Source organism: Anolis sagrei, chromosome 2 (assembly GCF_037176765.1).
Source record: "Anolis sagrei isolate rAnoSag1 chromosome 2, rAnoSag1.mat, whole genome shotgun sequence".
In the NCBI taxonomy this organism is placed as follows: domain Eukaryota; kingdom Metazoa; phylum Chordata; class Lepidosauria; order Squamata; family Dactyloidae; genus Anolis; species Anolis sagrei.
Window position 1 is genome coordinate 143,305,598 of NC_090022.1, and position 26,207 is coordinate 143,331,804.

Here is a 26,207-nt window from a genome sequence, read left to right on the forward strand (position 1 = left end):
CCCAATGATGCCCCCTCGACATCCCAAATGTCCAGCCATTAGTGCAATACTGGCACTAATCCTATCAATGGGTTATCACCTTCCTTTGCTGCTATTAGCAGTGGAAGAACAGTGATTTTTTTTTAAATAGCTGAGAATTTAATGTTTAATGTTCCCCGTTTGGAGGTCCTGTTCAAGGCCAAGCTATTAGTGTGTGAATTAATTCTATAGCATAGATGCACCCAAAGCCCTAAATGGGTTCCTTAGGAACACTGGCCTCAACTCCAAAAAGTTGGGCCAGGTATGGATGAAAGGCATACTATCTGAAGCAAGAAGGAAAAATAATGATATAAGACATACGTATTTTCTAGGCCTGGGCGGTTTTGTTCGTTAATTTTGTAATTCGTTAAATATTCGTTAATTTTAGCAATTACAAAACGATTACAAAACTTATTTTTAAACCCGGAAGTGTTTTTAAATATCGAAACGGCATGCGCCAAATATTTTTGTATTTCCGTCCATTTCAGAAATACGTAAGATGGCTTGGCTAGATGCTTGCTGGGAGCTCTCCTCTCTCTCCTCTCCTTAGCCCTCAGAGCCTGAAAGAGGAGGAGGAGGAGGAGGAGGAGGAGAGGGCGGGGAAGGCGCCGGCTGAGCAAGCGAGCGAGAGGGCGAGCGACCCTCAGCGGGAAGGCGGCCCGTCCCTCCTTCCTCACCTTTGCGGTGGGTGTGCTTCGTTCTCCCAATTCCGCACTGAAACCTTAGCGGAGGGCTGGGCTAGATGGCCTTTGGGGAGCCCCTTCTCCCAATTCCACATTGAAACCTTAGGAGGGGGCTGGACTAGATGGCCTTTGGGGAGCCCCTTCCTCCAATTCCGCATTCAAACCTTAGCAGAGGGCTGGACTAGATGGCCTTTGGGGACCCCCTTCTCCCAATTCCGCACTGAAACCTTAGCTTCGGAGGAGCCGGGCCCGACTCAGCAGCAGCGCTTGAGGGCCCGCCAGAGTGAGTGCCTGCCTTCCCTCCTTAATAATAATTTCTCCTCCCTATTCTACTAAATTAATAATTAAATTTAAAAATATTGAAAAAATATTGAAAAAAAAGGGCGCCATCTTTACAAAATGTTTTGTAAATATTAACGAAATTTCGTAAATACCGAACTTTTTTAAGGGAAAATTTTGTAATTATTTTAAATATCGAAACAAAAAAAAACCCCCCAAATACAAATCGATTTTAGAAACAAATTTTTGCGTTGTTACCCAGGCCTAGTATTTTCTGTTGCTCCCAGATAATGGAATGCAGTTGACATGTCAGATCCCACGCTTGCTTCTTTCCATAAATGTCTGAAAGCAATATCTTTTCAACATGGACTTTAAAACTGTTCAATGATTATTGCTGATTTAGGATCTCATCACATAGATGAGGTTCCACGTTCAGATTTGCCATGGCGAATTGGTGGGCATTGGGTCAATCCTGGCACCCTGTGCCTGCCTCTCAAACAGCGATGCTTCCCCACCACACATTAGGAAGCGTTGTCATATGGCTTCCCCCTTGCTATCCCCATTGTTCCTAATGGAACACGGGGAGGCTCCCATGTTGCCGACTCAGTGTCGTAGGACACTTGTCCCTCGGATGAGCCACAGAGCCCCACCAGAAGTGAGCCCATGTTGTTTGATTAGTGGCGTGGGGCTCCTTGGCTCAATTGTGGCAGAAGCATTCTACGATGCTGAAGTTTAGTGATATGATGAGGTCCTTGATGGGTTTATTGCTTAATGTTGGTTTATGGTGCTGCTTTTTTGTTTTATGTTATGCAAATTGTTTTTAGTGAAAATGTAACACAGTTTTAGTAATATTTTTAATTTAGTGGAAAGGTTGTGATAGAAATGTTAACAACAAGAACAACACCATTCACCAGATTTGGTGAACTGGATTGAAATCTGAGAAAACTGATGCTAAAATGAATCAGCCTCACAGATGCTGCTAGATTGTTCCTGCCAACACACACACTGTTTTTCTTCTTCTCTCCCCTTTAATGATGAAATAAACAAACACAATCATCTCTTTGAAATCATCATCATCATGTACAGAAGCCAAAAACACACACAAGAAGTATATGGAAATGCTGCATACAATTTGATTCTCGAAGGACTGAATGTACAATTCTTCAGTTCTCCTTATATTTAAATCTGGCAAAGAACTTTCTCCCCTCATTTCATACAAAGTGAAAGACCTAGAAGCTTTGGCTCACGTGTAAGAACTGAGATAAGAATTAACAAAGCAAAAGGAATCTTTTTATTCAGACCAGACACACTTACGAGTTTCCCCTGCTATCTGAAGAGCATTTGGGAAAAGTCTGGTGTGTGTGTGTGGTGGACAGCAAATCCTTCATCTCTTTATATCAATCATTGTTCATGAGACAGAGTCAAAGCCTTGAATTTTGAAACTTTCAGCAGGAAGCAAAGGATAGCTTCTGATTCCTTGCAGGATTCCTATTGCCACTCTATAGGGTGTTATTTCCCTTCATTCAACAAACAAGACAGTTAACATGTGATGACCCACACATGTAGAAGTTTCCTAAGATCAAAGTTTGCCTTGAAAAAGCAAAGCTACAACTAAATTTGGACACAAGAATATCTTTCCTATTCTCTGTTCAAGTCACCTGTCAGCTCATGATGACCCCACGAATTTCATGGGGTTTTCTTAGGCAAGAAGTACTTGGAGGTTGTTTTGCAACCAAAATACAACCAAGAGTCCCTGATCTTCACTGACTCACCCTGCTTGACTACCAAGATTATATGAAATTCTTTTAAAATGCTCAGATTAATGTAGAAACATAACATCATTTAGAGTAAACTTGCAAAAATAATACAAACTGAAGACACTGATCAATGCGTATTCGACTGTGGCATATTTCATAATAAAATTATATCTGGGTCTATTAAATAGGTTTTTACAGCATTTCCTTCGGGATTGGCAAGCTCAGCACTATATGTCCAAAACCAAAGCATCTTGTAATTAATGACTGACAATTCCAGAGCACGCTACAAAAATGTTTATGTTCTGAAAATACCTTTCTCCTGAGCTATTTGGTGCTGGCTTGAACATGAAATCAGGTATCTCAGACATCAGCGTCCTTTTACTGCCCCGGGCACCATGTGTCAGGGCAAAGTCTTGCCGTACAGAACTGAGATCAAGATATCACCCTCCTGTCAGCCTCCTGCTCTCTTGAAAACAGCAAGATCGTAAGAAACAGAAGAGATAACATAATGTCTGTACTCTTATGAAATATTATTGTGTGTGCATGTGCATGTCACATTTGTTGGGCAACAGGGATATTTGTTGTAGAGCAGTCTCAGTGGAGGTGGCACTCTTGAACTGTTGCTAGCTTGATTATTTTGATAGGAATCGAAAGAGCTGTCTATAAAGCCTTGATGGAGGTTGCATTTCTGGACCTCTGAAGATCTGTCATGAGTAAACGCTCCCCTTGAAAGTCCCACATTTAGGAGGCATAACAGGGCATTCTTAGATGTGTGCCGGTGGCTAAAACATGCATATTGTAAATAAAGAACATACATAGAAACATGCTTCAGTTTATCAGGAACAGTAGGCTAAATATGATAAATTGTACAATACATGCATGAGGAAGACTGCATTTAAAAATTGCCTGCTTTTCCACTCTTGTAACTTGATACAAAACATGAATGAGACGGAAACTAAATGAAATAAAGACTGATAATTTCTTCACATCTCTTCATTTTGAGCTAATGGTAGTTGCTGTACTGGTGAACTCTGAGTTGGGTAGGAAGAAGTTCACTAACATTTGATTCAGGAGTAGGTGGAAAAATATATACATAAAAACCTGTCTGTTGCTCCTGAAGGCAGGGCCATTTCATCCCTAGACTGGTATTTCTTTTAGAATAGATTCCATTTTCAAAGCTAGGTTTGCCCTTTTGCCTCTCAACTGCGTGCCAACCATCTGTTCCATAACACTGTAGTGTGAGACCTTCACACACAGTCTGTAGAGACTTATACAGATAATGATTCCATGCTTTAGAAGCATAGAGTTCCGGTTCCGGTGGGCAAACAGCTGTAAGATCTCAAGCTGTGCCAGCTGAGGAGTTAATCGAGCGAAATCTAAGGTGATCAATTCCCCAACCCTCCCAGTGTAAGGAGATTTGGATCTGGAACAACTAGGGGTCTTGAATGAGACCTTAATGGTCCAAATCGGCCTGAGGGAAGAGAAAGAGGCTGCGGGGCAACGAGGTAGAGCGTCGCCATTACATCTCGGCAAGCTCCCTCAGAAATAATATCCTACCTGATAACTAGGACCCTGGTATTGCCTCTGCAGGGTCCTAGCTTCCTTCCCTGGCAGAGATTGAAGCTCTCCCTGCCTATCTGCCTCATTTAATCAGGGAGGAGGCGGGGGGAGCTCAGGTCGACTGCTGCCTCTGCTGAGCCAAGGGAAACTCCTGCGCCAGTACTCCGGCTGGCAGCTTCTCCTTTGACATCGCAGGGAGGGGGAGAAATGCCCGCTAGCCCCTGCGAATAGCTTTCATCTGCCATCAGGGGAGTTGAGACACACCGCAGGCCTGCCGAGGTGACGCTCCTCCATTTGGCCCTCCTTCCTGTCGGGCCCATACCATCAGAGGCAGCCGAAGCTTGAAGCACTCCGCGGGCCCACCAAAAAGAGGCTTGGCCTGGCCTACAGAAGAGGAGTCTCCATTACATCACCACGAGGCTGCCCACCCGCCTCTCTGGATCCAGCGTTTTGGTCAGCGTCTGTTATTGCTGCCATCGAACTCATAGGAACATTCGACATCTGCCAACACTGCCATCTCTGGCTAGAGGTGTAAATAACAGCAATACTATCCACTGCCATCGAACTCATAGGAACATTCGACATCTGCCAACACTGCCATCTCTGGCTGGAGGTGTAAATAACAGCAATACTATTCATTGCCATCGAATTCATAGGAACATTCGACATCTGCCAACACTGCCATCTCTGGTGGGAGGTGTAAAGAACAGCAATTTATCCATTCTGCTGCAGGAAATGGTGCTACGCTTTTCAGCCATTGCCCACGTTATAAAGACCATCTCCCACTAACTGCACCATCTCTTCTCCTTGGACAGTCGAGAAGATACGGGGTCCGGGCTGAGGGTGCCGGTTTGCTCGTTCACGGGCTCTGCAGCTGGGTCCTTTGTTTTGATTCGACTGCCCTAGTTGAGTGACTTTAGGAATCGACGAGGGCACTGCTCTGTTAAAGCACTTTAACCCAGCACTTTAAGTCTGTTGGCCCTATTAGTACTGTGTCTTAGATAATATCAAGTATTACTGTTAAGCACTTTAACCCAGCACTTTAATTTTGTTGGCCCTATCAGTACTGTGTCTTAGATAATATCAAACATTGCACCGCTAGCCTGCACTTTAATCCGTCTGGTTTTGCCTGGTCCCAAACCATCATTACTGCTGCTAGACTGATTGCACTACAGCACTCTAGACAAACGTTGTGATTTACCTGGCCTTAAGTCCTTGCTGTGATTTACCATCTGTTTCGCGACAGCGCCCTCTCTGGCTGGAAGTGCAATAACACCTACCTTTTGGAGTCACTGCCCACAATATATAAGACCAACTCCCTCTGACTTCCATCAGATTCTCTGGACGGCCAAGAAGAACTAGGGACCTGGCCAAGGGGTGCCGGCTTGCTGTCCACGGGTCCTAGAAGTGGGGTCCTTGTTTTGATTGGCCCACTCTAGTTGAATGACATTGGGACATCTATGTGGGCACAGACCTTGAGCTACTGAATTATTAAGCACTTTAGTCCAGCACTGAGACCAAATGGGTCACTAGAATCTGAGCCATAGAAAGTCATTCAGTTCTGTAATCTAGCACTTTAATCCTGCACTTTAGTCTGCCTGGGTTGCCATAAGCTATTAACTGGTTCAGAGCCAACAAGCTGCTGTGAGGTGTGGTATTATAGCACTGTAGCGCTTTACTACAGCACTGTGAATTTCAAAATCGCCTGATGTCATCGCAGTTGTCATTTTTGGTAACGCTGATAGTCCTCTCTGTTAATACTACTCAAATGCACTTTACTGGAAGCAAGGATGGGGCGGACCCTAGGGGTTTAGAGTTTTATAACCACAACAATGTCTGTTATGATTATTATGCATTAACATCTGACACCGCAAGTGAGGAAGTGAGAGGGAACTCCCCTGGGACGGATGGTTCTATGGGTGTGGGGGCTGCTATAGAGGTGGTGACAGGTAGAGGAAGATACGGGAAAGGGAGAACAAACTACTCAATCCGATCCAAAATTTTCAGCAATAATTTGGCAAACCTAAAATGCTCTAAGAATGTAAGACAAAAACAAATCCGGCCCAAAATTTACAATAGAACATTGGCAATCCCAAAGATTACCCATATTACAACTTCACAATCAATTCGGCCTGAAAATAATAGGAATATATTGGCGATTCCAAAAAAAAATCCTCCCGACAAGATACAACTGAGATGTCAGGATGGTGGTCCTTCTGGGCTAAGGGTGGTGCTGTTCAATGCCAGGTCGGTAAATGGGAAGTCCTCCATTATTCGAGATCTAATTCAGGAGGAACAGGCCGACCTGGCATGTATAACGGAGACCTGGCTGGATGAGGGGGGAGGTGTGAACCTCTCCCAGCTTTGCCCGCCAGGTTACTCTGTCCAGCACCAGCCAAGGCCCGGAGGGCGGGGAGGAGGAGTGGCAGTGGTCTATAAGGTTTGTATTCCCCTAATCAGGTGCCCCATCCCACAATCATCTACATTTGAGTGTGCCGGCTTCAGGTTAGGTGACCGGGACAGGATAGGGATTCTGTTAGTGTACCGACCACCCCGCTGCACGACAGTCTCCCTTCCTGAGCTAGCAGGAGTGGTCTCGGACATGGCGTTGAGCTCCCAGCGGCTTATAGTCCTGGGGGATTTCAATGTTCATGCCGAGACTGCTCTGTCAGGTGCAGCTCAGGACTTTATGGCCACCATGACAACCATGGGCCTGTCCCAACTAGTATCTGGTCCCACCCATATCGCTGGGCACACACTGGATTTGGTCTTTTCGCAGGGATGGGGTGATAGTATCGGGGTGGAGGAGCTAACCATCGCTCCTTTGTCATGGACCGATCACCACCTGATTAGGTTTAGACTGACTGCTCCTCCCAACCTCCGCAGGGGTGGTGGACCCATTAGAATGGTCCGCCCCAGGAGACTTATGGATCCTAGTGGTTTCCTGACGGCTCTTGGGGAATTTCCCACCTCCCTGGCTGGCGACCCTGTCGATGCCTTGGTCTCTCACTGGAACACCGAGATGACTAGGGCAATCGACACAATCGCCCCAGAACGCCCCCTCTCGAGTAACCGAGCTAACCCGGCTTCTTGGTTTACTGAGGAGCTGGCAGCAATGAAGCGAAAGAAGAGGTGGCTAGAGCGCGTGTGGCGCAGTAACCCGACTAAATCAACCCAAACACATCTGAATACCTTCTTAAGGTCCTACGGTGTGGCAATAGAGGCAGCACAAAAAACATCTTTCGCTGCTAATATTGCATCTGCGAAGAATCGTCCAGCTGAGCTCTTTCGAGTTGTCAGGGGTCTGTTAAATCCGCCGAAAAGCGAGATCCCTGACAACTCTGGAGCTCGCTGTGAAGCGTTTGCTCGATTTTTCGTAGATAAAATTGGGCGGATTCGGTCGGGTTTTGACACCACTTTACCTGCAGTCTCTGAGAATGTAACGAGAGCATCTGCTTGTCAAGTTTTGTTGGATTCTTTTCAATTAGTTCAGCTTGAGGATGTGGACAGGATCCTTGGAGAGGTGCGGCCTACCACATGCATCCTAGACCCCTGTCCATCCTGGCTTATAAAAGAAGCCAGAGGGGGTTTGGCGGAGTGGGTGAAGGTGGTGGTTAATGCCTCCTTACAGGAGGGCAAGATTCCAGCGAGTCTAAAACAGGCTATTATCAAACCGCTGTTGAAAAAACCATCACTGGACCCCACTCAATTAGACAACTATCGGCCAGTTTCCAATCTCCCCTATTTGGGCAAAGTCCTGGAACGTGTGGTGGCAGCTCAACTCCAGGGATTTCTGGTAGACACTGATTATCTTGATCCGGCACAGTCTGGCTTTAGACCGGGACATGGAACGGAAACAGCCTTGGTCGCCTTGGTAGATGATCTGCGCAGGGAACTGGACAGGGGGAGTGTGTCCCTGTTAGTTCTCCTGGACCTCTCAGCGGCCTTCGATACCGTCGATCACGGTATCCTTCTGGGACGACTCACAGAAATGGGACTTGGGGGTACTGCTTTGCAGTGGCTCCGGTCATTTCTTGAGGGACGGTCCCAGAAGGTGTTACTGGGTGACACCTGTTCGGCTCCACAACCATTGTCGTGTGGAGTCCCTCAGGGATCTATTCTGTCCCCAATGTTGTTTAACATCTACATGAAGCCGCTGGGGGAGATCATTCGGAGTTTCGGACTGCGGTGTTATCTCTATGCAGATGATGTCCAGATCTGTCACTCCTTTCCGCCTGTCACCAAGGAGGCTGTCCAGACCTTGAATCGGTGTCTGGCTGCTGTGTCGGACTGGATGAGAGCTAACAAATTGAAATTGAATCCAGACAAGACAGAGGTCCTACTGGTCAGTCGGAAGGCCGAACAGGGTATAGGGTTACAGCCTGTGCTGGATGGGGTTACACTCCCCCTGAAGACGCAGGTTCGCAGCTTGGGAGTGATCCTGGACTCGCCGCTGAGCCTGGAACCCCAGGTCTCGGCGGTGGCCGGGAGAGCTTTTGCGCAATTAAAACTTGTGCACCAGTTGCGCCCGTACCTTGGGAAGTCTGATCTGGCCACGGTGGTCCACGCTCTTGTTACATCCCGGATAGACTACTGCAACGCGCTCTACGTGGGGTTGCCCTTGAAGACTGTTCGGAAACTCCAACTAGTCCAGCGTGCGGCAGCCAGATTGCTCACCGGAGCGACATACAGGGAGCATACCACCCCCCTGTTGTGCCAGCTCCACTGGCTGCCGGTTCAATTCCGAGCACAATTCAAGGTGCTGGTCTTAACCTACAAAACCCTATACGGTTCTGGTCCAGTGTATCTGTCCGAACGTATCTCCCTCTACGTCCCACCTCGGAGTTTGAGATCATCTGGGGAGGCCCTGCTCTCGACCCCACCACTCTCACAAGTGAGGCTGGTGGGGACGAGAAGCAGAGCCTTCTCAGTGGTGGCCCCCCACCTGTGGAATTCACTCCCGGGGGAAATCAGAACAGCACCAACCCTCCTCTCCTTCAGGAGGAGGGTGAAGACATGGCTGTGGAACCAGGCCTTTGGGCAACCAGGCAATTAGACAATGACAACCAAATAAGACAATCAGATGTGTGAGACCGGCAGGATTGTCGAAATGGAACCAAAACAGATCTTTGAGTTAATTGTACACTGATGGGTAGGAGGAAGTTCCAGGTTTGTATTGTTTTTACTGATTTTATCATTTTACTGATTTTATTGGATAATGTTGAATTGTGGGAATTTGTACTGTTATATTTTTTGTGATGATTGTTTGTGTAGCAGGCGTCTAAGTGCGCCTTGCAGCTGTAAGCCGCCCTGGGTCCCCTTCGGGGTGAGAAGGGCGGGGTACAAGAACCCCAAATAAATAAATAAATAAATAATAAATAAATAATAGAGGACATTTTTGAGTACACAACCTAGAAATGCCACTGTCACATCCTAGCAATGCCACTACAATAAAGAAGGGAAGGAGGGAGGAAATAAATTACCACCTCCACTATCACCCCCAGAATCTCTTTCTCAGCTTTCTTCCTCCCCAAACATGTTGAGATGTGTAGACTCAAACAGTCAATGAGAATCAGGTCAGGAAGGATTTAATCCACTCATGCCAGTGCTTCACTCATCAGAATAAGCGAGGAAGGATGAGCAAAACTGGATTAGTTCACCATTTTTGGAAGAAAGTGAAGTAACATGTTTTACCATAGCATTCCATCAATAAAACTTTAAAATCTTCTCAAAAAAAGGGCACCAATGTTTCATGCCTTCCTGTATCAAAAAGAATTCCATTCATAAATTGGGAATCACTTAGCCCACCCAAAGGAGAGCACAGGGCCTAAATCCAATTGTTATTATTAACTAGTCAATACCAAATCAGCGAGACTGTCAAAAGTGTTAACTCACAATTCAGCAAGTGATTCAGAGGTATAGCAATACAATTTTGGGACAAAAAAGTTTTCGAAGAGTTTTCTTTGTTAGCAATACCTCAAAGTAAAAACAGCAGTCATCATGCAAATTTGTAATATTTATAACATGATCACATGCCCTCATATGTTTCACAGATGAAAATCAGGACATGTGCTACCAAGTTACATCAAAGTGTGGTCCAGATGGTGAATATTATTAGTGAGAAGGAAAACAGAAGCTAGAAAAAAGGCAGAAGTTTGCTTTTACCCGAGCCTACTGGGCAAGATTTCTGTCCCTCTTCTCCCCTTCCTTCTTCTGAGTTAGCTGAATGTAAACCACTTTCATACTTTGAATGAAAGTATTTCAACCAAATAAGCCAGGATTAGGGGAGAAAGTAGAAGAGAGACCAAATGGTTCCGATGGAAACCCACTGAAAGAGCTTGGCCAAGTCACACTCTGTGACCATCCACTTGGTAGAATTGTAGAAGTTCAACACCACATAGGATCCCGCGGTGGCACAGTGGGTTAAACACCTGTGCTGGCAGGACTGAAGACCAACAGGTTGCAGGTTCAAATCCGGGGAGAGGCAGATGAGCTTCCTCTATCAGCTCCAGCTCCTCATGCGGGGACATGAGAGAAGCCTCCCACAAGGATGATAAAAACATCAAATCATCTGGGCGTCCCCTGGGCAACGTCCTTGCAGACGGCTAATTCTCTCACACCAGAAGCGACTTGCAGTTTCTCAAGTCGCTCCTGACACGACCAACCCCCCACCCCCCCCCAAAAAAAAACCACTACATAAACTTCTCTGGCTCTAGTTTGCAGTAGCACTAAAGCTTTCTGTCACAGGATAATAAATATTTCACAAAACTACAAATCCTAGAAATCCATACCATTGAACCATGGCAGCGAATGTGGTGTTAAAGCACTATGATTCTACAGTGTGGATACAGCCTCTCTCCATCTCAGGGGAAGGCAGTGGCAGCCCTCTTCTTAACAATCTTGCCACAAAAATCTGTGATAGGATTTTTAAAGGCATACAGTGATTTAGGCTGGGAAAAGGAAACATTCCTTATAGAAGATTTTCTATAATGTAAGCATATTGCATATCTTTTAATTTAGGGCTGTAAAGTTTACATCAAAAGTTTCAACACTACTGAGTAGTATTTGTAGAAAAGATCCAAAATCAAGTCCTGTGCTGGAACCTCATTGGATACATGGAATTTTGGGGGCAGATGATATGTGCCCAATTCAGTATAAAATCCAGGGATGACAGTTTACAGCAACAATTTCTTAACTGCAGTCTATCATGTGGGTAATTTTGTTTAGTGCTTTTGAAGTCCCCCCCCCCTCCACCCTTCCTGAATATGCATTATTTCATACACATGTATGTGCACGCATGTGAACTCTCTCTCACAACACATAATCAGATTTCTTGAGTCTTCTTTTTGGAAAATATACTTTTCCAAACAACAAATTATTCATGTTAGTCAGCTTTAATAATTATTTACTTTTCTACTCTATTGTTTGGAAAGTGCCGTGCCTTCACTATTCATTTGCTTAATCCATTAAAATGATTGCATGAAAGCTCTCCAATTCTGGGCACTTCTAACTGAATGTATGCATGAAATACAATACAATCTTGTAACCATAGGGAATAAATTCCAGGACTTCATGTGGATACAGAAAATCACGGAGAATAGCAAACATTATTGAAATGAAGACTTCTGACCCAAGAATACTATGGGGTCATGGTTGGGGATCTAAAATGGCCAAAAATGACATATTTTATCAGATATGAATATATGAAACTACAGATACCAGTCCCTTGTGGTTTAATTTGGTTTAAAAAATCCCTCAGATTGACCACAGGAATTTATTTACCAAAACAAGTCCTGAAAACAAACTAGAATGAATTCAGGTAACCATTTTCATCCACAAGTTCCTGACAGTGTTTGACAACCACTGCCTATTCAGACACCTTGGCCAGTGAGCAGATGTCTACACATGACCAACTATCATTGAGAACCAAAGAGACTTTTGTTGAGAATGGCCTCATCTCTTAATAAGTAATTTGTTACTCCCTGGTTGCACCCTCTTAATGCTCTTCTGTTAGATGTAATACTCCAAAAAACAAACAAACAAAAAAACCAAAAAAAAAAAAACCCACTTCATTAACTATCACATTAGCACATCCTCAGGTTGTTCCTTTGTCCAAGAAGCTCTATGAAGTTAACTGTCCCTCCGTCCTATCTCATCTTGTCCTTACAATAACTCTGTGAAGTAGGTGAAGTGGAAAGAGAGTGGGAGCAAGGGATGGACTGCCAGGTGGAGATTTGAATATGGGTCTTTCTGGTCCTAATCCAACACCTTGACCATTTCGTCACACTGTCTCTTGTAATCCCGGTTTATAGGATCCCACAACCCTGGGCGAGATGGTACTCTAGACACCGCTGTTCTTTTCAGAGGTCATTTACGAAGTGAAAGCTGTCCTGAACTTCTAGTCCAGGGAAACAGGCATGCCATCTTGAGGACACTGGCGGAGATCCTGCATCTCATTGGTGGGCTGCAGCCTTCCACCAGGTGTGTTGTGTCTCATCCTCTCCTCACAGACTTAACCCACTGTGTGCAGGATGGGCACCCTGGTCCACAGTCATTCTGTGGCCAGATAAGGACAAGGGAATGAAAGGGTACACGAGGGCAGCCCACTTGTTGTTTTCTGATTGAAATAAGATAGCTCTCCAAGTCTGGGCCCCCAAAGGTCCTTATGGGGGACCCTCTGGGAGTTCAGGAGGTTGCCTTTTTTCTTCCAACATGCAGTGGCATAAAGGAAGCCCACTGGATGCCCAGATCCACTCAATCTCTCCACATCTTTTCCTGGTCATTGAATGGCTACAGATAAGACTGCCCTGTTCATGCTCAAAAAAGGACAGGTATGTGTTGTGGGGAGAGAGAATCATACATGACGGAAGTGCTCAATTTCTCCATCCACCCTGACCCAAAAGCATGCAGTTATAGTATTCAATTATGTCTGGATATGTTGCTAACAGGTTGCTAGCCAGTGTTTCCTATGCCAAGTTGAAGCTCCAAGTTGTTAGTCTAGAGAGTAACATTGCCTTACAAAAGCATTGTGTCTGATGTCACATTTGCCCGACAAAAGATATCTACTTCTGCTGCATACACATTAGGCCTATTCCTGTCTTTGGCATACTTGAGATTTATCTGGTTGTGCCCCTCTCTTATGGTCCTCCAATGGTGGACCATAAAATGGTGTCCTTTAAAAAAAAGAATCATAACTACTTTGAAATGTGTTGCCATTGAATCCCCCGCCTCATTTCTTCCACATTTTTAAATCCATGAGAGCTAGGTTGTTCTTACTCCATTAAAACTCTAGCAATATCTCACACACACAGCCAAAAAGGACTCAGGATGATATAGCCAATTTTAGAGCATGTGTAAACACATAAACACACATACAACATGCCAATTTTGGCTTACCTTGCTCCGTTGTCCTTGTGCAAACAGGATGTAAACATGTCAGAGGAGGCAATCTTAGGCTAGACCTCAGGACCTCCGGAAGGCCTTCTCAAACCACTGTAGTCCTTTTTCCTGGGGGGCTGTTGGTATTTTGATAAGGGGGGGCAAGTCCTTTCGGCCACTGGTTGCCGGGATTTCCTTGCTGCATCACCATCAGCCGGATTGGAGGCTGGGCTTCTGTTGGGGTCTCAGGAGCATACTCCTTGCTGGGGTCTTTCCCTCTACAGTCATACAGGATGCAAGAAATCAGGAAAACCAAGAGCAAGATGACATAGCTAGCTACCAAGATGACCAGGTTCAAAGTCACAGGGTCAATTTCTAAATAAAAATCCATTGGAGCCCATAATAGTTAGCAGGATCTCCACGAACAATGCTGCCCATGCACAGACATGCATGCACTAGTGGAGCAGTAGCAGCTAACTGATAGATGTATTGGCTTTGCGGTAAAAATACTTTAATCCTGTGCACTCCTGTAGCAATGGATTTCCCCCCCTGGACTGCATGATTAAAGCTGCTCAGTTTAATAACTTAAGCTCCTTCTTTTAATACCATGTTGCCAGCAGTGACAGAAGCTAAATTTGAAATGTTTCAATGCAATGCGATATTCGGCTTTTTATGTGAGCCATGGATGTGTCCAGATTAATATTTTATTCTATTTTTTTAAAAAAATGTGGGGATAGGGTTCAGGTTCAGCCTTTGTCAGCTTCCACGTGTAGACTTTCTGTATTTTCTCCACCGTCTCTATATCCCAAGGGGAAAACCCCCCATTAAGGATCAAATTATGTGGATGGCATGTATAATATCCTATCCTATTTTGACCCATGAATCCTATGGCTTGATGTCCAATGTATCCTGCTGTGCTGATTGTTGATTAATAATTTTGTAATTGTTTTTAATGGGCATTAAAAATTTCATTTCTTATTTTTTTAAAGACAATTTGATACCTGAGATCTATTGGTAGTCTTATTTAGTGTAGATCTATTGACTAATCGAGGAGTCATCACATATGTGTGATGCATTTTAATGGGTCTACTCTAGTTGCCAATTACAATAGGATTGAGGTCAAAGTCTTTGAAGGGTAGCCAGAGGACTCATCCATCTGGAAATGTGATCCCCCCACCCTCATTTTTGTCATTCAGTCTTGATTAACCCTTTTTCTTGCTTCATATTCTGAGAATATACAACCGAGAAGTTGTTTTATGAAATGATTTTAAAGGTATTCCAAGCATAATTGCACCATTTATTGCAATCCTTTTGATCTGTTGTAGTATCCTTCAAAGATTCCCATTAATATGCAGTCATTTTTTGAAAAATGTTTGAGCTCATAATAAGACTTGAACTGAACTCATATCAAAGGTACAGAAGTGTTACAGGGTGCGGGTAAGTATAACAGCATCATAAAATTACAGCAAGAACATATTTATTTTTTGCTTTTCAGGTTATTTTGTTTTATAACTTAGAGGATATGAACATTACAGTGGGCCTTTGGTAGTCATTGGGGTTTGGTTCCAAGATCCTCCCAATATATACCAAAGCCTGTGAATGCCCATGTCTCATATTTTATATATATATATATATATATATATATATATATATATATATATATATATATATAGTATTTATTTATTTACCCCATTTATGCTCTGCGTTTCTCAACACTTGTAGGGAACTCAAGAGCTTACTTATATAGTCACCAATTTGATGCTATGTAAACATACATACATAATAAAATAAACATATATATTAAAACAATAACTAAAAACATTTTCCAACTCTATGATTTTTGTGCCATGTACTGACAAGTATGTCATAGCTGTCTTCTTTAATCTGTGTCCTTATTTTTTAAAATATACACCGTTTCTCTAAATTAAATGACATACAAGGAAAACAGCAATAGTAATAGACAGCTACAATAACATATGTATGATTATGAGCTACAATAATATGTGTATGATTATCATAGGTGATCACTGTTATGGTTGTCTTCCATAGGTAAAGTCTTGGTGGTGGATCCGTAAATGACAATGAAGGACCTATTCTGGATCTGCATGGCCTTTCACAGGGAAGAGATAGATTTCCAGGTGAAAGGTGGTCCCGACAAGAGTATGCTTGACACTCCTTCTTCCTCTTGGCATGATTCTCTCTTTCACCCTCTATTTGTGTGAATTAAAATCCATACCACTGGAGGTTACAGTTAGTTACAATGCTCAAGGGCCAGAGCTTCCCAGTTCTTAGTGTTTATTCTACATTTTGTACGGCTAGCTTTAAGCCCATATTTAAATCTCAATTTCTGTCCACCAACTTTTGGTAAAGTTGTTCCTCCACATTTGTGGTAACTTTTGTGGTTATTATTACTCCAAGATTTGAATAAAAACGTGCTCTGTGGGAATCTCTAGTCCCTCCAGTGTACCTCTAGGGTCAACTTCTTCAGGTATGCTGGGATCTCTAAGTCCTGCAAAGGGATTCTTAGGATCGGCTTCTGGTAGAAGTTGAGTTATGCCGGATGGCTTAAGAAATTCTTAGAGAGGTGTTCTCTCAGGTAAAACATAGCAATTTATATATGCAGATTTTTAATATGGTGAAACTGTGCTTCTTACCCCAACGAATCTGTAGGACTGACAGCAGAAGTGTCGATGCAGGAAGTTAAGCAATACCATCAGCTGGGATGCTTCCTTAAAGTTCATTCATAAGGTTTCAATGAGGAAATTAAAAAGTTAACTGTGTCCCGTGATAGGGCATAATGTTACTTTGCTGGTTCCACCTTCCTCTGTTTCACCTGCATCTTGGTGATATCACCACACGTCCCCCGGTTTCTAGAACCAGGAAATATACACAAGAGTGCGATCTTCCAAGTCTCCCTTCCCTGGGAGGAAATTTGTGCCAGATGGTGGGTGAGTCTCAATACTGATGTCTTGAACTCTTCTTCAGCAGAGCTCTTACAGGATGAAGTGACACCAAGACATTTCAACCTGGAAGTCCTTATTTGATTTTTTCAAGTAGGGCTAAGGTCCATCATTAAGTTAAGATCTTATATATAAATTACTGATTTCCAGATTTTAACAAATTATTTCTCTTGTAGCTGATATTAAAAAAAAATCAGGTTGTTATTGTAAAGTTTAACATTTGGACCTTTGTATATAGATGACTTTGTTGGTGTCTCACAACAATGTATTGATTTAGTCCAGTCTGACTCTGGGGGATGGTGCTCATCTCCATATCTAAGCTGAAGAGTCGGCATTGTCTGTAGACACCTCCAAAGTCATGTGGCTGGCATGACTGCATGGAGTGCCATTACCTTCATTCTGGAGCAGTACCTATTGATGTACTCATATTTGCATGTTTTTGAACTGCTAGGTTGGCAGGAGCAGGTGCTGACAGAGGAAGCTCACGCCGCTCCCTGGATTCGAACCTGACCTTTCAGTCAACAAGTTTAGCAGCTCAGCGGTTTAACCCATTGTGTCACCGGGGGCTCCAATCTAGCAATAAAGTTTGGGTCAGTAAGGGTACATGTGGTAGTAAATTTGTCATTGGACTTGGCCACTCTGACACAATTTTATAGAATGAGTACTCCTATTTTTTTCTACAGAGTTTCAGGCATCTCATAGAAGTCCAATTTCTGGGCTTGGGTAAATCATTAAATTTAAGTAAAACTGGTCTAAATATACTGTGGGGTTTTTTTTTGCTTTGTTTTTTTTAAAAATCTCTTTTCTATTTGAATGTGCTGGTCGTAATTAAAGCAGAGCTTTGAAGCAACTTGTAATTATGATTATCAAGTATTTCCAATAATGAAGGTATAATTGCATAATTACATTGCAATTATGAGTTAACAAGGGATAATGTCACCCCTTTAAGCAACGAATTATGTTTTATATCACCTTTGTTATGAACGTATAGTAGGAAGAATTTAAAAGAGGACTATAAAGGATCAGTGAGCATTATTATTTATTTGTGATGATTATGATGTTTATTTATACCCCGCTTTTTCTCTCCACAAAGGAGACTCAAAGTGACTTATATTAACAGCATTTCAATACAATTTAAAATCTACAAATATACAAAACATGAAAACAGAATTAAATATAAATGATGTTTTAAAAAACTAGTTAAAATGGATCACTGTGGCAAGAGCTTGATTTTCAAGGAACGGGCACAGTTGGTGCACAAGTTTCAATTGTGCAAAGGACTTCCTGACCACTGCAGATACCCCATCCCTGGCCGCCGCCACCATTTCCCTATCTAGGCATCCAAAAAGGCTAGAAGTGCCACCATGGCAGAGAGTGAGGAGGGATCAGTGCTTCTTTTAGGTTCTCCTGAAATAGATTCAGCTCTTGCCTTTTGCCACCCTACTAAAAGAAGGGAATGGTTCCTTTTTTATGAGTTAAGGTACAGTACTTACATTCATTCATGGTTAAGTTGACCCAGTTTTTTCGGTTTGTTTTCTAACTAAAAAATTTAGACTTATACATGAGTGTATATAGTACTAACATTCATACATTGACAAAACTGTAAAATAGACCTGAGCCAGGTCTGGTGGGAAAAGGGTTTTGGGATTCTGCTGTTTTACCACAAGCAACATGGGGATGGTTTACATGGAGCCACATTCCTGTCTCTGCCTGAGATCGGAAAGCTCTGGAGCTGAACTTTGCAGTCTAAGGGCAGGATCAGAGAACATCACTGCAAATGAGAATCAGGTCTTGGTTGTTTTGCTGTCACGAACAGACTCTATCATCACCAGGCAATATCTGTCATGGTGATAAATATTTCAGTTAGATCCAGATGTTCCTGCATCCACAGAGGCTTGCTTGTTAGTTGTCTCACAAGAAACTGAAAAGCAAAGCCTCGTTTATGTCAGAAATAAAGAATATTGAATTATTACTGTCTCGACGGCACCAGGCAAGTGCAAAGTTTATTGGCACTGTGAGCTTTTAGAGATAAGACATATAAAATGATTTCATATTCATGGATTTAGGTTTCTAGTTCAAAGAATGGATATGGAAGAAGACAGCGATTGAAAATGTCCATCAACTTCTATCCCATTCTGATTAAAATTCAGCATTCAAAATAAACTTACTCCCCCCCCCCCCCCCACGCACACACACATTGGCTGTACAGTCTGCTATAAGAAGAAGCAATTCAGCAACAGGCACTTCATGTATCTTTTGAAGACAATTGTTCTAAATGCCATTTTAAATCTATTTTATATATGGAGGTGAAACAAATTTTCAAGTTTCATTAATATGCCATCTAATGGTGACAACCAGAAGTGTTTTGCCAATGTAATCCTAATGTGATAACAAAGGGTGTTGTAGGTTTTTCGGGCTGTATGGCCAAGTTCTAGAAGCATTCTCTCCTGACTTTTCAACCTCTGATGGTGCCTGTCATAGATGCAGACGAAACATCAGGAGAGAATGCTTTTAGATCATGGCCATACAGCCCGAAAAACACACAACAACCCAGTGATTCCGGCCATGGAGGCCTTCGACAGTTCATTGATAACAAAGGTCTTTTCCCTTGAGGATTCCCCCAAACATGTAATTTTTAAAATTCTGTAGGTTACTACAGGTTTGCTAGTTTCAAGAAGGAATGTGTATTAACTCCCTTACATATGGGCAGATGGAATAAATACAGCAGTTTTGGCTAGAGACATGGTAGAAGAAAAGAAAAAATGGACAGCTCCTTCACTCACATTCATTCGCACATGGATTTTGATTTAGGAAGTTGTCAGTAAAAATGATGAAACTGTCTATGGCTCTTTGGTCTCAGGGCCGACTCCCTCTTTTCTGGTTCTCATGATGAAAGGGAGAAATCCCAGGGTGAGAATGCTGCCCTGAAAATGTGGGTGTCCTCCACCCCCCAGAGTTAGACTTGATATTTCTTTAATCTGAATGGTAAAATTTGTGCAATTGTGTTACTTGGTGTATCATTCTCAATTGGCCCTTATAATATTACCAAGCAATTGTCCCTTATGATATTACATTTTTAACACCATTACACCTCACTTCCTGAGACATCCGTTAGGATGGGTATTATCTCTAGTCTTCACATTTCGCCCTCAAAATGTAAAAGTGAAAGATTGACCCAGCCTTGAAGTCATACTCACAACTGCAGGATTAACTGGGACATCAGAGTTCAAAGCAATTCACAGCAGAAACACCCAACAGAAAGCATGATAACATTTGGATAGAATGCAAAAGTGTTTGTACCTGGACAGATTGGTCTCATTCCTTGGCTTCTGTGAGGGCTCCCATCATCTGGCTATAAAGTGGCTGATGTGATGTTGGTGGAAAATGTCAACATAATCCACCAGAGGATTCAGGGGACAATTTGGGACCATAGTTTGTTTAAAAAAATGAATGGCCCTAATAGGCACATTGTGGTCTAAGTCGGAAACTTTTTCCACCCCTGAGGCAGAAAGATTTTGGAATGAGAACTAGTTATGACATTTAAAGCCCTAAACTGTTCAGGTCCAGGCTATTTGACTGGCAACACCCCTTTGTACAAACCTCGCGCAGGCCCCAAGATCTTCATGAGAAGTCCTTCTCTCAGTCCCACTCCATCTCAAGCTTGGTTGGTGGGAACGAGAGAGAGGGCCTTTTTTCTCGGTGGCTGCCCCTCGCCTCTGAAATGCCTTTCTTCTTCCCAGGGAAGCCAAAACAGCCCTCGCCCTGCTGTCCTTCAGCAGCAGGCTAAACTCCTTCTTTTCAGTGGGCGCTTTTAGCTATGAGGATAGGTTTTTAATTGATTTAAATTGTTTATTTTTAATAGTTTCAATTTTTAATTCTTTTTTAATATTTCTATATTTTTCTACGTTTTAAACTATATGTTGTATTGCTTTGGCTGTTAGCCACCTTTAAGGAACTCAAGTTAAAAGACCATTCTCTGTAAAGTTAAAAATAAACAACATATTCTTGTTTCATTTCACCTGAAGAGTTTGTGTATCTCCTTAAACATTCTCACAACATTCTCACAAGGTGGTGGCCTATGAATCAATAGAAGGTGGCAGCAAAAAAAACTTATTAAATATTCGGTGGCAGCAAAGAAAAATATAATATACAGTGGCATATTATATTTGATCTCAATGTCCTTCCTTGTGTGTGAGGGTGTCCTGTGTCTCTTATCCCTCACAGCCTTGACTGGCCATACCTGTCATTCCTACTACTACTAGTAGTAGCAGGAAGTAAGCCTCTTTATTGAAGTATCACTGTAATTTTTAACATGTTGCCATCAAGAAATATACTGCTTTGAAATGTAAACCATCCTTTTGAAACATCCTATATCATTTTATTTTGTCCAGTTTAGCCTTTGGTTCTGAGTAATCATTGGTTCCACAGTTTTTGGAAGACTGTCTTTTCCTCCATGAACTCAGGCACATGTTGAATATTGTCTATCAAGGCTGTAGTCCTGCTCCCTCTGAGAAGGGGAGATGATGTAGGTAATAAGAGCTGAGTAAACACACGGATCACTTTTGAATTTTGTACCATCTTTGTTATCTTTTTGCCTTTCTTCTTTCTTGTTTGTTTTAGAATCAAAGGTCTTATTTTGGAGCTAAGAGGCAATTTCATATACTGTCTCTCTGTCATGATGTATGCAGGCATGCACATCTGCATGCATGCATTTAATTTGCAGTGGCACACTAGTAGTTTGGCTAAAGAATTACTAACAAATTGCCAGCATTGTGTAGTGGTTTGTTTGAGTGTTTGACCAAGTGTCAGGGAGACAATACTCTAGCCATCGATATCCTCTTGGGCAAATCACATTTTCAGCCTTAGTGAAAGTCAATGGTCCCCACTAAATAATAATCTTGCTTACCCCCCACCCACATGACTGTGTCACCTTAGGGTCACTGTAATTCAAAAATGTCTTGAAGACCTATGGCAAAAGTTCAAGATAGAACAAAACAAAACAGTTTATACTGCACTTTGTCAGTGGTGATGAAAACTATCACACTCACAAACTCACTGGCAACAGAGCTTTCTAACTGGACGTATACAAAGGTAGAATAACAAGTTTAGTCAAATGTAAGGGTAGCATTTTGTAAAGATGGGAGCTTCGTTGAACCTTTTCTGCTTGATTTTGGTTCCTTCCACACAGCCCTATATTCCAGAATATCAAGGGAGAAAATCCCACAATATCTGCTTTGAACTGAGTTATCTCTGAGTCCACACTCAGATAATATGGGATTTTCTGCCTTGATATTCTGGGATATAGGGCAGTGTGGAAGGGTCCATAGAAGCAGTCAGGTAGTAATCCTACTTGGGAGAAATCACAACATATATCCAAGAGGAAATGTCCATAAATGACTCCATCTCATCAACCAGCTGACTCAGGTTGAGTTAGTCATCCTTGTTAACAAGATAGGTTGATTGGTTTAGCTGCCTTCACCATCAAATAGCAGTCACTAAGAATAGCTGGGGGATATAGAAAAAGAAATCCACCAAAGCTTAGCTGGAAGCGAAAGACAAGAAGATGAGCAAAGGCGTCAGCAGTCTGGGTATATCCTGGAGAGGACAATAGCCCAATGATACAGGTAAAGGATTGGACTGGATTAGCTTGGCCTGACAGTGTCCAATTGTCTGTTGCCAGCATTATAAGAGCATAGAAGCCTCTAAGAGCTGGTAATCTCAAAGGGGCACAATGTACTAAGAACAATGAAGTTTTGTTGTGACATACCAGTATATGTGATAGGCTAGAGCCATCAGATGCATTGTGGATATTGTTAGATAATGGCCTATTTATTTTCCTCTTCTGAAGCCATATTTTTAGTTAGCAATGTTGTTTGTAAAGAATTCACTGTAAAGCTCAAACAGGGGTCCAAACATCTAGCAGGGCATTCCAGCAGAGTCTAATGGAATTTGTATCATTATTGCAAGACTGTCTGCTTAAGACCTCATCCTATAATGGAGCTGTGGTGGAGCAATGGGTTAAACCCTTGTGCCGGCTGAACTGCTGACCTTGAAGACCTGAAGGTTGGAATCTGCAAGACAGAGTGAGCTCCCATATGTAAACACCAGTTCCCCATGCAGGGACATGAGAGAAGCCTCCTTCAGGATGGTAACACATCCAGGCATCCTCTGGGCAATGTCCTTGCAGACGGCCAGTTCTCCCACACCAGAAACGACTTGCAGTATATTCTCAATTCACTTCTGACACGATAAAAAAACCCCTCCTCGTATAGTCTTTTTTAACCTTGACACCATAGATACAGACATCTTGTCTGATATCTCAAAATAAAGTTTCCAGAGTCAAAATAAAAAGCAAGTGTAAAATAGGGCATGCTTCCCATCTTTTTTTTTTGATGTCTCAATCAGCACTGTAGCATTGTCAGTTACCAAAATATGAGCTTTTGTCCTGAATGTATGATGATGATGATAGTGTTTATTTATACCTTGCTTTTTCTCTCCACAAGGAGACTCAAAGCAGCTTACATTAAAATCATTTGAATACAATTGAAAAACTAAAAATATACAAACATTAAAACAGAATTAAGTATATATGATATCACAAAATCACAGTTAAAATCCATAAAAACTTTGTAGTCTAAATAATATTTTCTCCAAAGTACATTCTCTTCAAAACTTTACATAGGTAATTCCATGAGATATTTTCAAAAGTTTTCTCCACATGTAAGGACACTTTATTACTATGATATTCCAAATATTCTATAATGATCAACATAGTTCTTACATTGCTCCTTAATTCTCTTTTTGGTAAGGAGCTCACTTTGCCTTTGTGAATATTATCAGAAATATGTTTCCTGTGTTCCAGAAATGTGAATATTCTCAGAAATGTGTCTATTTGCCAACTATTTTGTAGCTATTGCGTAACAGAGAGATAGGCCTGTAATTCTTTGTTACAGAATCTTGCATATTCAAGATTCTCCTGTTTAAGATATAAAAGTTTCGCATTCATTTCTTGAATTGTGAAGATTGAGAAATGCTATTGAAGCAATCTAATCTTCTACTGCAGCTCTTTATCAATATTTTTCTGTAAATTTATTTCCAAATCCTGTATTTCTTCCTCTAGCTTGCCATCTAAATACAGTAAGGCCCCCTCCACACTGATCCCAGATTGTCTGCTTATCCCAGATTATCTGGCAGTGTAGACTCATATAAAGCAGACAATCTGGGATCAGATCCTGGGATATAGGGCAGTGTAGAAGGGGCCTAAGACACATTAGAAAAAAGGAATTACCATGGGAAAAGGGATTAAATCCGAACAGATGCTGGCTGCTCTCTTCCCTCATGGAAGCCAGAAAAACATCTCTAAGAATATGAAGAAAGGGCCTCCAACCAGCCACATGATGGATTGTGGTGAATGGAAGAAACTGGTTGCTGAAAAATAGATCCATTCTGACTGCTACTTGTGGAGCTATTGTCTACATTTCTCACAATGTCCTGGAGTGATGCTAAACTGAGGTTTGTCCATTGCAGAAACATTTATGAGTTCAAGGTTGACCCTTTAGGAATTGTTGGTCTTCTTTATCTCTGGCTATACTGGTTGTGACTTATAGGAGCCACATTTGAAGGACTGCACATTTCTTTCCTCTGAGGTAGTGACATTAGGGCAGCCACATTAATAGCTGCCCTCCAGCATGTCTTCAAGCATGAATGGAGGAGAAAATGGTGATGTAGGAGGGCATTCACTAAAGGCCACTATGAGGAGGTTGTTTAAAATGGGACCCACACCTGCTAACTTCTGCAGGTTATCAGGACACTGATATTTCATGCATGGTTTTCCATCATCCAAGTAATTGATAAAGATAATGAAAGCACTATGCCCTGGACAGAACCCTATAGCACCCAACTAGTCACTTTCCTTCAGGCTGAAGAGGAGATACAGATGAGGACCCTTCTATCTGGTCAGCCAACCAATTACAAAGCTATCTAACAGTAGCAAGCAAACAAAGTTTATTGATTAGTCCACTGACCACATCAACATTAGAGACAAAAACAAAAACGTCCACAAGTAGACACTAATCACTATCCTAAAACTCCTGTAATAGTGAACGAGCATACATTAAAACTTGATTGAGTTAAAAGATAATTAAAAATATCATCATTAAAATGCCAAGGTAAAATTACATACCACAAAAGTTAAAAATGAAGGTTAAAACAGACCAGCTATTACACGATTCCAATCCAGTTCAAATATCTGTGTCACCCTACAGTTTACCCCAATTGCCTCCAGATATGCAGTTCTCAGCTGCGTTGCTTTATAAAGAAAAAGGCCCGTTTGGTGTGCTATCTTAGCATTCTGGCCAGCCATTGAGAATGTAGTTTTGATATAGGGATCCCAGTGAGTTTTCTGTATAACGAATGGTCCGAGGTATTGATTTCTCTTTCTTGTACAAGATACAACTAAACAATACATGTGTAATATCCTCTACCTCTGTCGCCCCACAGATACAGAATCGTCCGTTATATGGAACTTGGTTAAACCTTTCATGCTTAACCATTGTATCCATCTGTTCAAATCGGTTTCTAGTGAATACCCTCCTTAGATGTTTAGGCATTTCTGTCTTTAGGTATTCAGCTGTTTGAAATGTATGTTTGAAGCAACTTAACCATTTCAGTGAGACGGCTTTACTGTGGGTGGCAATGTCTTTCAGAGCCTCTCTGCCCTGTATTCGTTGTGCCACTATTTTTGGATCTAGTTCTTTTAGGAGATTTGGATATACATTTGGAAGTCCACAACTCCTAATGTATTTTGTCAGTTGCACTAGCCAAGAGGACTGATGTTGGTTTTTGGTCTGCTCTAATAGGCACAATTTGGTAGTCTATCATTTGCCATGGCATTTAGTTTTATTCAATATTTATATGCCCTAATTTTGGATAAACCATCAACTGTATATACTCCTGTTTCTGCTCTCACTGCTGCAGCTGGGGTCCTTTTATCCACTCCCAGAAAGTTATGCTTGAGATTGCTCTAATAATGATACCTGGTTTAGGCCCCAGACTTCTGCTCCATAACAGTAGCATTTTCTTCAGCCATCAGAAATTCAGAAAGATTGTGCTGATCAAGATAGGAGGATGGGATTCTGTGTGGATTGAACAGGCTGTTTTTGATGTTTTCATCCTGGTGCAATCAAGCAAAGTGTAGCTATTGCAGTCTTAACCGGAGAGCCGTTGAGTTCACAGAGGTGCAATGTCTATTCATAGCCAGTAGGTGGCAACAGAAGATTGCATGTATTGTGAAATCAGTTTCAAACCAAGTCCTTTTCCAGCAACCAAGAGAAACATATGCAACCCCAATTAGGAAAGGCATCCATTATTTTCAGAACACTTTCGGTCAATGTTGTCATTCCCTCATCAGCATCTGAAGAGCGAAGCAATTTTCCACTGTTATTGTTCATGGTTTATGGTACAGTACTCTCCTCTCCGGAAACGTTTAAGTGCAGTGGATAAACCATTTCCTGCTTCAGGGTGCATTCTTCTCTATTTGATCTGCAGTATATACAATCCATGAGAAAGTTGCC

At 42.2% G+C, this 26,207-nt stretch overlaps 2 protein-coding genes across 2 annotated transcripts in view; both read right to left on the reverse strand.

Moving 5' to 3' along the window:
- Positions 1 to 13,781, reverse strand: part of MMD (monocyte to macrophage differentiation associated) — an 84,527-nt gene extending 70,746 nt beyond the window's left edge. The window contains exon 1 of the mRNA XM_060763987.2: positions 13,694 to 13,781. Within this exon, the coding sequence (XP_060619970.1) occupies positions 13,694 to 13,731 (38 nt within the window). The 5' untranslated portion in view covers positions 13,732 to 13,781. The remainder of the gene's footprint in view (positions 1 to 13,693) is intronic.
- Positions 13,782 to 14,296, reverse strand: SMIM36 (small integral membrane protein 36). The gene has a single exon (XM_060763989.2). The coding sequence runs from the start codon at positions 14,064 to 14,066 to the stop codon at positions 13,782 to 13,784; it is 285 nt and encodes a 94-aa protein (XP_060619972.2). The 5' UTR covers positions 14,067 to 14,296.
- Positions 14,297 to 26,207: the final 11,911 nt, after the last annotated feature.

Excerpts from the sequence above, each read along its gene's own strand:
- SMIM36 (XM_060763989.2), bottom strand. The coding sequence starts at position 14,066 with ATGGATTTTTATTTAGAAATTGACCCTGTGACTTTGAACCTGGTCATC.